Consider the following 13,291-nt stretch of genomic DNA (forward strand, 5'->3'; position numbering starts at 1 on the left):
ATCCTTTGGGATGAATCTTTGCACGGGGTTTTTGGGAATAGCAGAGAAGTTTGGGGAATTCAGAGCAGCTTTTAGGATTTGGGAGCGGGAAGGGCAGCGAGGAGGGAGGGAATCCCTGTCAGCCTCAGCCCGTCCCTCTGTGCCCACCCTGGTGACACAGAATGTCCCCTGTCCCCATGGGGTGACCTCCAGGCCCGCTTTGATCAGCGCCATTAGGGCTGGCAGTTGCCATGGCAACCAGGGGACAACCCGGGAATTGGGGCATGGCCGCCAACAATCGGCCACAAATTTGGGAACAATTGGGCTGCCACCGGGAATATCCCGCTCCGGGAGAGTAATTGGTTCAGGCTGGGCAGGTTTGAGGGCTCTAAAACCCTTCTGCTCCGCTGAAATTCCCATTAAAAAAAAAAAATAATTCCCATCAAATTCCCACGGAAAAAGCCATTTTTTCCTGCTGATTTTTTGGGGTGTGGCGCAGGGTTCTGTGGCCACGCTGAATTGTTGAGGTTGTCCCCCGCTAAAACCCCTCCACCCTGCCCTTGCAGAGAGGCCAGGCAGGAATTTAATCCCAGTTTATCCTGGAATTAATTTTCCTGGATTGAGAAATGCGCTGGACCACGAGCAGGGTGGATTCTGGTTGCAAAAACAAAAAGCAGGAATTGTTTAATTCTGATGGAGTCTCCTATATATCAGGGCTGGAAAAAAACCCCACAGGGCATCCATTAATCCAGAATTTGTTTGGATGCTGCAAGTTTTGGATGGAAATACTGGAAAATATCCCTGGCAAATGTTTGGCTGCAGCTCAGGCAGCACAACCCAAATCTCTGAGGGAAAATTGCTCCCAAATTTTGCAGTTTCTCCTTGGAACTGATTGGAATTGAAGTTCAGGCTGGTTCTAAATGTCCAGGGTGAGAGTATTTCGGATATTTTATATTTATTTAGCGCCTGCCCAAGCTGTGGGGAGTATTTTATTATTATTAATAATATTATTAATACAGTGCTTAAGAATTCCCACAATATCTGAGGTAAAAGTTGCAGTTTACAGTGAAACCATCACAATTTACATCATTGCACTTAATAATTAACCCATCCTTAGCTAACAAAAGCCAGTTTTTTGTGGAAAAAGTGGTATTTTAGGCCCTTGAAGGGAATTCTGTGGGCATGAAAGGATGCCCTGAGCAGGGAAATGAAGCAGCAGAATCCTCATCCCAATTAATTCCCCACAGCTGGAATTTTTGTGGCCTCGTGCAGGGAAAAACTCAGGATGTGTTTACCTTGGAATCCTCTGGGCCCAGCTGGAGCAGAAGGAGCAGGGAATGAGTTATGAGCTGAGGGATTTTTTTATTTTCCCTGCTGAAAAGGTGGATGTGTTTTCCTTCTCATTAAGCTAAATTTATTTGGGATGAAATTCCCTCGGGAATTCTGTTCAAGCAGCAGCAGAGAAAGCTCCTCTTTGACATTCCCAGGGCCTGAGTCATGTGGGGAAAACTCCACTAAAACTGGGAAGGCTCAAATCTCCTGAGAAACCTGGGATTGCCAAGGGGACAGGGAACCTGTTGGGGTTTTTTTTTAAAGGAAAAATGTGGGGTTTTTTAAGGAAAAATGGGATTTCTTTAATGAAAAATGGGGTTTTTAAGGAAAAAAAAATTTTTAAGGAAAAATGTGGGGTTTTTTAAGGAAAAAGGGTTTCCTCCAGTGTCATCTTTCAGTTGATGGCAGTGTTTTTGCCAAGCCCACCAGAGTTTTCTCCTCTGGATTGAGAGAAATCAGGACATGAGTGGTGGATACTGGATTTTTATGGATACAGAGGTTTTGATGCACTGGATTTTTATGGGAAGCAGCTGTGGATCCCTTCCATCCTGAATCCCTCTGTCAGATTCCAAGGGCTGCATCCACCTGCTTTATTCTTACATCTTCCTGAATTATTTCCCTTTGTTTTTTTCTGGATCAGTGACTCTGCAGAAGTTTTACTCCTCCTCTATCAAATATTTCAGCCAGGGGCATTTGGGGAAAGGATTTTTGGGCCCGAAAAGTGGTAAAACCATGGGAGGAACTTGGCTGTGACCAGTAAATGTTGTTTTTCCTGGTTTATGTCTGACACCCATCTCATTTTTCTGGAAGATTATGAAGAAGAGCTACAAAAAATAACAGAATTACAGTGATTCCGTGTGGCCTGTGTGGAATAATGTTAAAAATATTTCAATATGAGGTGAGAAACATCATTTTTCATTCCCAAAACAGAGGGGGAATTTAGGGAGGAATTCCCTCTTGGATTTGGCTGAGAGGCCAAACCTCACACTTGTGCTGCAAGGAAAACCACAAGTGCTCAGGACATGATTTTCCATCTCATTAATAACCAGAGGATTATTAAGTGTGAATTATTAGCAGCTGGCAGGGGGATTTTAAAGGATTATCAGAGGACTGAGAGTCCCAGAAGTTGGAGAGAGGTCTCTGAGGGACTCTCAGAGCTCTTGGCTCTTCCTGATTCCCCAAGGACACCCTCAGTGTCCTCCAAAAGCAGCAGAAACAGCCTGGGCTGGATTTTTTTGCATCCTCTGAGCCCTTGCTGTGGCCAAGCAGTGACATCTGCCTTTGTCCTTGTGTCTCCTCAGCTCCTGGAGTCTCCAGACCCCCGGATCACAGACCCCAGGAGGACCTGGATCTCCTTCGTGCACCGCCCGGACGATGGAAACACCTCCAAGAGGAGATGCAAAGGGAAAGACAAGAAATTGGTAGGATGTGCACTCCATGTATCCCATGGTTTCCCTTCCTGCTGCTCATCCTTAGGGCTCCAGCTTTTCCCAGCCCAGAAAGTGCTGAGTTTCCTTTTTTTTTTTTTTGTGATTAATTTCTCAATTTTTGGAGAAGTTTGAGCCTTTGTGCTTTGGGAGAGAAGATATGGGAATTTTGACCCAGCTGCTCTTGGATTGGGCCTTTTTTGGGTTGTTTTTCTGCTCAGTAGAAATAAAATCCACTCTTTTTTTCCCCCTTCCACGAGATAAAGTCCAAGTATCCCAAAGGATAAATGAATCAAGGTGTGGACAGGTAGTTTATTTCAAATTAACGAGCTGAGTGACACTTGATCATGTGGCACTTTTCATCTGCTGCTTGGACAATCTTGGATGCTTTTAAGGATTTCCTTCCATGCAGTTTATTTGAGGAAACAGGAATTCTCTGGGAACAAAACACCTCACATTGCTGATGTCCCTGTAGGATTTTTGCTCTGTCACTGCAATTCCCTGCTCCTCATCCCTAATTTTCCTTTGTTTGCTCCCTCAGCGAGGCCTGGTTGGGCCCCCAGGACCTCCTGGGCCTCAGGGACCTCCAGGAGCCCCTGGGGCTGAAGTCACCAGGGAAGTCCTTCTGCAGGAGTTCAAAGAGATTTTAAAAGGTAAGAGATTTTAAAAGGTAAGAGATTTTAAAAGGTAAGAGACTTTAAAAGGTAAAAGATTTTAAAAGGATATTCAAGGTAAAAGACATTAAAGGCTGTAAGAGCTTTGTGCTTTGTTTTGCTGAAGCACCACGACAAACCAAGCACCGGCTTCACCTTAAAGCATTCCCCTGGCAACCAAAACTGTTTTCCCAGTGCTGCCTGGCTTAAATGAAAGAGTAAAACACAAAATCCAATCACACAATTAATGATTTCATGGGCCAGGCCCTTACAGTTTATTTCCTTTCATTTCCCTTTTCCCCTCAGAAGCCATCGAGCGCCGAGCGTCCCTGGCCATTTCGGCCCATCCCAGCCAGCTGCCCCCGCTGCTGCTGTCCCTGGAGGAACTTCCATCCCACAGGCGTGTGGAGGAGGCTTTCCACTGCAAGCTCAAAGGCCAGGTCGTGGTGGACAAGAAGACCTTGGTGGAACTCCAGAACTTCCAGTCGGTGAGAAGGAATTCCAGAGTCAACCTGGCTGTTCCCTACTTGGCTCTGTGGGGCTTCCTGAAAGGCCAGGCTCATCCCAGAAACTCCTCCCACGCTGAAAGAAAGATAGAAATCCATGAGGAAGTTTCCAAAGGAGGGACAGGGAGATGGGGAAGGGTCTGGAGGGGCTGAGGGCACTTGGAGGAGACTGAGGGGGGACTCTTTGGGCTCTGCAGCTCTTCCTGAGGGGCAGCTCCAATCTCTCTGTGACAGGGACAGCACCAAGGGAACGGCTGGAGCTGCTCCAGGCCAAGTCTAGGTTGGATTTTAGGAAAAGGTTCTTCCCCCAGAGGGTGCTGGGACACTGACCAGGCTCCCCAGGGAATGGGTACGGCCCCAAGAGCTCCCAGGGATGCACAGGGTGGGATTTTGGGGTGTCTGGGCAGGATCCATGATCCTGTGGGTCCTTCCAGCTCAGGATATTCTGTGATTTTATGGCTGAAGTGGGCACTGAGCTTTGAGTCCTCTGTTCCTGACAAACCCAAGACAGAATTTCTCCTTCTTCTGCAGCCCTGCAGGATCTCCCACAGTTCTTCCCGTGCTCCCAGTTCCAACAAGAGCCAGGTTTTTATTTTAGTTAATGATGGAGGGAGACTTGTCCAGGTTTGGAATGAGCAGGATCTTTAGGATCTGCTGTTTTTTCAGTGCACACCCAAAGTAAAATTCAGATGTAGAATGTCAGAGGCAGACAGAAACCATTGATCATAGATTTGGGAGCCCAAATAAAGGCTGAATTTTGTTAGGTGAGCCAGTTCTGATGCTTAAATTCTTTACATAATAGACTAATAAACATTATCTATATAACTGAATTATAATCAGGTTATAATTTCAATCAGGGGTCATTATAATCATTGTTACAAGCAAGCTGCTGAATATTAAATCTGAGATTAAATACTAAATTTTTGATATTAAAACTTGTAATAAACCATTCCAGTGGCAAACAGGCTCTGGATTTGCAGTATAAATTTTAGGAAAAGTAAGAATTAAACCCAAATAGTTATTTGATAATTGATTGATGCTGGATTTTGGGGTCACAAAGGCTGTGGAAGAGCACAAGGCCCTCAGGGATGTTTTGTGAGGTGACAGGAAGGGTTTGAAAAGGGAATGTGACAGGGAGAATCCTGTCCCTTGGGGTGGTTTCCTGCTGGGATTCCTCGCAGCTGCAGCACTGCAGGCAGTGCTTACATCCTAAATAAGGTGCTTTCCTGGATTTTCCCCAAATTTCTGGCAGCTTGGCTTGGCAGCGAGGCAGGATCTGCCCTGAGGGGTGGGCAGGGCTGGAAGGAGAGCTGCTGCCTCATTAATTAGCATGGAAAATGGGAATAATCAAGACATCCCAGCAGTGGGAGCGTGGGCTGCTGCTTCCCATGCCTCAGGGATGGGGTGCCCAGCTCCTTCCTAATTTTTCCTGGCTTGGAGCTGCTGTGGGAGGGTCTGGATGCCAACCTGGCACTGCAGCCCGGGACAAGAAGTGTCTGGTTTTGGCTTGTGCTCTCTGGAAAAGGGGAATTCAGAGGGAGGGAGCCACAGGCTGCTCCTGCAAAGGTGAAAATGTTGTCTTTAGGGAGAGTTCCTCTCCCACCATTCCGTCAGTTTAGAGGGAAGAAGCCAACAGCTGGATAATTCCCAGTGGGATAACAGGGATTGACCCTGATTCCTGGATTTGGAGCTGATCCAAAGCATTTTGAGATAGAGGAGAGAACCTGAGAGGGGCCCATCCCTCTGCTCCCTCATTTGTGGTGTCCAAGTCACTCTGACCTTGAGCACCGAGGTTTTCCTACCAGTTTTCCCACCCTTCCATGTTAAATTCCCTCCCTCCTGGCCTCATGATGTCCTTGGAATGTGGGATGAAACATGGGATGCTCCTTTCCCACACCTCTCCCTCCTGCACCTCACACTGGAGGTTTTTGAGGATTTCCTCTTAAAAAAAGCTTTTCCCAGCAAGAATTGAAGGAACTGCAGCCTCTGGCAGGGCATGGAAGTGGGATTTAGCTGGGAATCTTCCTGGAATCAGATCATTTAACGTGGCCCACCTGCTTTTCATGGCTTGTGCAGCCTTGAACTCAAGTGAAATGTCTCTGCCTTTGGAATTTTAGTGCTGGATCAGGAGATTGTGGATATCCCTGTGCCTGGATTATCCTTTTCTTTACTAAGATAAATCCAGGCATTGCTTTTGGGGGGATCCCTGGGATGTGAAACCGGGAGTTCCCATCCCAGTTCTCCAGGAATGGCTCCTGTTTTTCCTCCTGGCAGAAAACCAAGGATTGGCTGAGGGAGGTGTGGGATGAACTGAGGGGGAGAAGCTGATTTGGTTTTTCCAGAGTGGCTGCTCTGAAATACTGGAATATTTGGGGCTGCTTTCTGGGCTAATTGAGTGATTTCCTCAGGAATAAATCCCTGTGGAGTTTGGAGCAGCTGGGTGAGGGCCCTGGGAGGCAGCAGCAGCTCTGGCATGGGATTTAATGGAATATTTTGCCCAGGGAACCTCACCCTGCATTGTGAGCAGAAGAATAACAAGGCAGGGAGGGCATGAAGGAACAGGAATTTTATCAGTTGGAATTTACTGGGGCCTGGAATTGCTTTCCAAGCTCAGCCAGTGGGGTTGGAATTCTGGTGCTGCTTCTGCTCATGGCTGCAACAAGAAAGGGATGAATGAACCGGGCAGGGCTTGGAGCTGAGGGAAATACAAACTGGAATTACCAAAAATCGTGCTGGAGTGGTGGGATAAGGACAGAATCCAGCTCCTTCCATGGTTTTTGGTGGGTTTGCTGTTATATTGGCTGTGGCTGTGCATGAGAAAATAGGAATTATCCTCAAATTCGAAATTCTAAGGAAGTTTCATCATGAGAAAATCTGTTGTTCCACATGGACTTAGAATCCTGGAATCACAGACTTATTTTGGCTGGAAAAGTTATGGATTTGGGCCTGGTTTTGGGATCCAGCAGTGCCTGTTTTTGGGATCCAGCAGTCTGTGCCTGTTTTTTGGGATCCAGCAGTGAGTAGTTTTTGGGATCCAGCAGACTGTGCCTGTTTTTTGGGATACAGCAGTGAGTAGTTTTTGGGATACATCACTGGGTATTTTTGGCATCCAGCCCTGTGTATGTGCCCTCACAGAGTCAGATCTGAACAGCTCCTGTGATCCCTAATCCCAGTTTGGGATAAACCTCCTGGACCAGTGTTCAGGGGCCACATTCCCAGTGCCCAGAGCGTCCTTGTGGTGGGAGCAGAGTCTGACTAATGGGATTTCTTGGCCCTCTGGAGCCTCTCCCCAGCTCCAGCCAAATCCCTGCGGGGCCAAACCAAACACTAAACATTTCTCACCGAGTTTCTCCGAGTCTGACTCGGAGAATCTGCTCCCAGTGTGACTCCAGAGCACTTCCCTGCCACCAGGAGCAGCTCCCTGCTGGATTTACCAGGGTTTGGTTATCCCAGACAATCCAAGGTTGGGACAAACCAAAACTGAAATGGAATCCCCCAGAATCCAACCAGTTCTTCGTCAAACCCCTCTGATTTCCACCTAAAGTAGGTAGGAAACTTCTGGAGACTCCTGTGGGTGTTAGGGCTCCACAAAAAGCAATGGAGAAGGTTCCAGGATAAGCCTGGGAATGTGGCTTGGCCCCATCTGGGATGTTTTTGGGAGTAGCAGGGAGCTCTTGGCTCAAATAATGGGAACAGAGCATCAGGACGTCAGTGGAAGCCACTGGGATCAGCACAGGGATTTGGGATTAGCCCCGAGATGGAGTCAGGAGCAGCACAGGGATGGAGCCAGGATCAGCACAGGGATTTAGGGCCAGTCCAGGGATGCTGTAAGCTCAGTCTGGGTCCAGATGAGTCAGAAGAGCCAGCTCTGTGTGTCCCACTGATCATTTTCCCTTTTGTGCGCATCAAATTCTGGGAGAGAGCCCCTCTGGAATCTCCTGGCGGGATCGGGCCATTTTCAGCAGCTCTGTTCCCCTGCAGCTGGGCTGGTTCTGTGTCCTGGGCAGGGAGAAATGTTGGCAGTGCTGGGACGTGCTCAGGCTCTCTTTTCCCTCTCCAGCCCCTGGCCAAGGGCGCGTTCCTGCGGGGCACAGGACTGAACCTGGCCACCGGCCGCTTCACCGCCCCCGTGGGCGGCATCTACCAGTTCTCAGCCAACGTCCACATCGGTGAGTGCTGCCCAGAGGGACCCCTGATCCTCCTGGAGAACCCCCTGCATCCAGGGAAAAGCCTGGATATGGCCCTTTGGAATCATGGCTGGCTCTTTTCACAGCCTGCGACCCCAGTGGCTGCTCCATGGGCACCAAAAATCCACATTCCCTATGGAGCAAGAGCTTAGGGAGCAAATTTATTTGGTGCAGAAGCTCTGCCTTGCACAAAACACTGCAGAAAAAATGTAAATGTCGATGTAGAACTGCATCCAGGCAGGTTTTCAGTGGTTTTCCCTGCTGGAGCATCTCTTCCCCCATATATTCCCACTCCTCTCTTCACAGTTGCACCATTTTTTTTTGCCCCTTTTAAAATCCATTATCCCAGAGTTCTGCCACTGATGGGCAGAGGTGGATCCCCTTTTTAATCTGATATTCCAGAGTTCTGCCACTGATGGGCACAGGTGGATCCCCTTTTTAATCTGATATTCCAGAGGTTCTGCCACTGATGGGCACAGGTGGATCCCCTTTTTAATCTGATATTCCAGAGGTTCTGCCACTGATGGGCACAGGTGGATCCACCTTGGAGCTGTTGGCTTTGGCTCCACTGGATATGGGGGAACCTTCTGGCACCTTCTGTAGCCCCAAACCCAGAAGTCCCAAGGCTGCTGGTGTCCCTCTGAAGCCCAAATCCCAGAATTTATGGAAATGCTGATATTTTCCCCACTGCTTTTCCCAGACCACAGTGAGCTGAAGAGCAAAGTCCAGCTGCGAGCCAGGGACAACGTCCGAGTGTTGATCTGCATCGAGTCCCTGTGTCACAGATACACGTGAGTCACTCCAGGGGGGACTTTGGGCAATTACTTTCCTCAAATTTTCAGTATTTCCTGCTATTTCAACCAACTCTGGAAGATCAAGTTCACCAAAAGTGGATTTTATATCATAAATTCATGTAGAGTTGTTCTGCAGAGCAGCCCTCAGGCTCTCTGTGTTATTTGAATTCTGAGTTTTAACCCCTCAGTGCTATAAATATTAGTGATAAATAATTATTACATAATTGTGAATGAAGTATTATTTATAATAATACTTATATCACCTAAATATAGAATAATACACCCAAATATTGAGGGAATTGTGGCTGCAGCTCCAGGTGCTGAGTGCTCAGCTGTCACCATTAACACACAGAATTCAACACTTTATTTGTGCCAGAGCTCCGTTTTTATCATTTCCTCATCCTGAGTGGATCCCAGCCTCTCCCTGGTGTTGCCATGGAAGTGTTGGAGTGATGAGGGGAAGGAATGGGTGGGAAATCGAGGGGAATGAGGCAGGAAGTGCAGGTTTGTGGTACCTCCTCAGCTTGCTGAGAAAATGGTGCTGAATTTCCCTTTTCTGAGGGCAAAACTGCTTAAAACCCCACATTTTTTAAGTCAGGAAAACTTCCTCGGCTGCTTTTTTCCTGTGCTTCCATTTTTTCCAGCTGCAGCCCGGAGGTGCCGTGTCCCAGGGGAGGCTCAGGAGGATTTTGGGAACTTTTCCAGGGAGGAAGAGGATGGGAGGCTCCCAGCAGAGGGCAATGCTGCTGTGGCTCTGTCCTTGGCCCCAGACCTCAAATCCCTGCCCAGGGATAAATTTGGGACAGATCCCAGAGCAATGGGATCAGGATGAATCTGGGACACATCCCAGTGCCACGAGAGGGTGGCTGGGGTGGAAGGAGCTGGGAGGAGGGATGGGAGCCTGCCTGGACACACTCCCTGCTGCCACCCCGTGCCTCTGGAATTTCCTGGGGATGTCAGCACCGACTCATCCATCCATCCATCCATCCATGGAGCTGGAGGAGCCCCCAGGGCTTTGGGATGAGCGATGGAAACTCAGGTGGAAGGAGACAGTCGCGGTGGAAGAGATTAATTGTGGGAAGTCCCCACCCCGGCCGGGATTTGGGATTTGGGCAGGATGTGACACAGCTTGAACCGAGGTGGTGCCAAGTGGCTCCTGCTCTCGGGGCCAATTTGCCCCCACTTTTCATTTATTCCCTCGCACAGGGCTGGGAAAAGCACGTTGGAACTTGCAGGGTTTCATCACCGAGGAAAAGAAAAGGGACAAAAGGGGTTGGTTCAGTTGGGAAAACACGGGAAAACAACCCCCACTGGGCAGGGAGGGAGGAACCAGCCAGGCAGGGAGCTTAGGACTGAGCTTAACTGGGCTGTGCTGGGTTTTGGTGTCCCAAGAACCTGAATCCTGCACAAAAGGAGCTGATTTTGTCCTGTGAACCGGGAATTCCACAGGGAACAGCTCTCCCTGATGGCTCTCAGAACAAAAGAGCAATGCTGGAGGGGTGATGTGAAGCTTTCCCTGGATTTTGAGCTGGAGCACAATTATTTAAGGATTTCTGGGGGCTTGTGTGTGATCCCTGATCTAAAAATCCTCCCAAGCAGCTGCAGAATTTGTCCTTTCTCACACAGAAATTTGTGGTTCAGGTGAAATAAACATTTCATCCCCGGAAAATAAATGAAGTTTTACTGGCAGGGTGCCTGCAGCTCTTTGCAGAACAGGTACAAACCATTGTGCTGCTCACCAAACTGGGCAAACTGGGGTGGAGATCGATCCAAAGGGGTTTTCAGCACATGCTCAGGGGTGGGAATAGAGAGGACAGGACCCTGGAAAGGCCTCTGGGGAAAGGTGGCTCCCAGCTGAGTTTTTTTATCCAAAATCCTGGGTTCTTTGTGGATTTTCCATCTGCAGTGAGGAAAAGCTTCTCCTATTTTATATTTAATGCAGCTGGAATCATGGAATTGTGGAATGGACCTTAAAGATCACCTCATTCCAATCCCATTCCACCATCCCAGCTTGCTCCAAGCCCCATCCAGCCTGGCTTTAAACACTTCCAAACATCAAAAATCCAGTCAAAATTCACCTTTTTGGCGAATTTTATCACCTTGGTCTTATTGCCAAGGAAATTGAGGGACAATTGTCCTTCCACACACAACTGCTGCAGTTGCCTGAGGGGTTTAATCTGTTCATTTCTCTCTTTAGGTCCTTGGAAGTCATTGCTGGGCTGGAAAGCAACAGCAAGATCTTCACTATTTATGTCCATGGTTTGCTGCAGCTGCAGGTGAGGCCCTGAAAAGTGGGAATTTCTGCCCCAAATCCCTTGGCAGGACATGGAGTTATTTCCTGGCCAGGCTGGACTCTCCCCTGGAGGTGGGGAAGGATTTAGGAACCTCCTTTCTGAGGTTAAGGGAGGGAAATTCCTCACCTGGGGCAGGATTGGGATGAAAAACCAGACTTGGGTTTCACATTCTGAATTTAAGGCACAGGAAGAACCTTTCCTTTGAGGAAAAATTAAATATTTCTATTACTATTACATTTTAAATAGAAATATTTTCCTTTCCCAACTCTCCCCTGGCATTGCCAAGATGCCAATTGAATTTCCCACCTGAAGCACAGGTGGCCACTTCACCCAAAAAGGTGCCAGTGCAGGAAGGATTTGGTTGATAATAATAAATATATTAAATAGATAATAAATATATCTTAAATAATATCGATTTAATTTTATTTTTATATAAGATATAAATATAGAAATACAATTATATTAAATGAAATATATTAAATGAAATATATTAAATTAATATATTCTATTAAATATATGATGTATAAACATATCTCTAAATATATAAGTTTAATGTATAAGTTTAATGTATAAGTTTAACGTATAAGTTTAATAGATAATGTTTAATAGATAATGTTTAATAGATAATGTTTAATATAGAATTTTTTCATGCATATAATTTTTAATAGATACTTTTAATTTATCTATATATTTTATAGAATATATATTATTGTATATAAATACATGATATAGAAATATAAAAATAATCAACCACAAAACTGCACCAAATTTCTTCCACTTCATCAGATCAGATCCCAGGAGCCACAGAATGGCTGCTGTGCTGAGTTCCTGCTGGAGCCATGGGATTTTTCCCTCTTTTTCCTCTGGAATGTGTCACCTTTCCCTCTCCTTCTCCCTGCAGGCTGGGCAATACACCTCCATCTTCGTGGACAACAGTGCTGGGGCTCCCATCACCATCCAGAACGGATCTGATTTCATGGGAATGCTGATGGGAGCGTAGCAGGAAGCCTGGGAATGCCAGCCCTGCTTTTGGGACTGAAGCAAACCCCACTCTGACCTTGAAACTGCTCCCTGTACCTGCAGCAATTTGAAACCAGCCAAAATCCTTTCACAGCTCCTCCAGCTTTGCTTCCAGAGGCTGCTGCTGCTTCTCGAGGTCCTCACCAGCTCAATTCCTCATCAGAATTATTCTTTTTATCCTCCTGAAAGAAACGTTTCCTATTTAATTTGTGCTTCACCAGATGCTCACGGAGCAGCACACTGAGATTTGGGGTTTGTTACGTTGTAATTTTATTCTTTCACCGTAGCACTTGTAACCAGCACGGGTTTTTTGGGGATTGGTTGGGGGGGTGCTTGGGTTTGGAAATGAAGGATTGAGATGGGAAAGAACAGAAATAACACAGTGACTCTGTTCTGTGTGGTGGGGAGGAAGGGGACAGGCATTTTCCAGCAGAACTGCTTTTTCCATCGAATTATAAATGGTTTAGATCTTCTCCCAGGGTCAGAATTGGATACATTTGACCAGGAATATGTTGAATTCTCACACAATCCAAGGAATCCACGGTCTGAACTCTTTAACTGTGGTTCTTTACATCAAAATATTTCCTTGAAGATCCAAATCCTTCCCTGCCAGTGCTTTGGGATGGGGAAAAGGGAAAGCCAAGGGGAGCACAAACCCCTCACTGCGTTCTTACGATTTAATAAGATAAAACCATGGATTTGGGCACAAAATCTGCATCCTCAGAGTCCCTGGTGAGTGTGTCAGGTGTAGCCCACTGATTGTCCAAATCCAGTGGGAATGGGAGCCTTGGATCAGGCTCAGACCTGTTTGGTCACTGCAGGGAATTAAGGAAAGAAAGCACAGGGCAGGGGTCACTCCCAGCAGCTTTTCCAGGTCTGCCTGCAAAAAACCTGGAGCCTCAAAGTGCTCCCAAAAAAATCCAGGGAATCTTTTCTGGATTTCTGAGTGCAAAAGTAAAGGTGTGAGACTGAGCTTGGCCCACAGCTCCAGGCCATCACCTCATTTTAAGTAGAAACAGGATGACATTTCATGGGATTTGTTATCCAAGACCTGGAAAAATCCTTGGGATTAAACCCCCTCCTCATTTAATGCCCCTCT

At 47.0% G+C, this 13,291-nt stretch overlaps 1 protein-coding gene across 2 annotated transcripts in view; it reads left to right on the forward strand.

Moving 5' to 3' along the window:
• The window catches only part of C1QTNF12 (C1q and TNF related 12), a 16,498-nt gene that overhangs the window by 2,330 nt on the left and 877 nt on the right, over positions 1–13,291 (forward strand). Inside the window, exons 1-8 of one of the 2 annotated variants that reach the window (XM_042032119.1) lie at positions 1,936–2,209; positions 2,613–2,732; positions 3,280–3,391; positions 3,698–3,879; positions 7,958–8,066; positions 8,785–8,875; positions 11,076–11,154; positions 12,074–13,291. The exon at positions 12,074–13,291 is cut by the window's right edge and continues 877 nt beyond it. In XM_042032119.1, coding sequence (XP_041888053.1) covers positions 2,186–2,209; positions 2,613–2,732; positions 3,280–3,391; positions 3,698–3,879; positions 7,958–8,066; positions 8,785–8,875; positions 11,076–11,154; positions 12,074–12,172 — 816 coding nt within the window. In that variant the 5' untranslated portion in view covers positions 1,936–2,185 and the 3' untranslated portion in view covers positions 12,173–13,291. Of the gene's footprint in view, positions 1–1,935; positions 2,210–2,612; positions 2,733–3,279; positions 3,392–3,697; positions 3,880–7,957; positions 8,067–8,784; positions 8,876–11,075; positions 11,155–12,073 lie in introns of those variants that run through there. The other variant, XM_042032118.1, reaches the window with a different exon arrangement.

The sequence above is a fragment of the Corvus kubaryi genome, unplaced genomic scaffold (genome assembly GCF_017639235.1).
Source record: "Corvus kubaryi isolate FWS band 111438036 unplaced genomic scaffold, C.kubaryi_AGA036_p1.0 37352, whole genome shotgun sequence".
Taxonomy (NCBI): domain Eukaryota; kingdom Metazoa; phylum Chordata; class Aves; order Passeriformes; family Corvidae; genus Corvus; species Corvus kubaryi.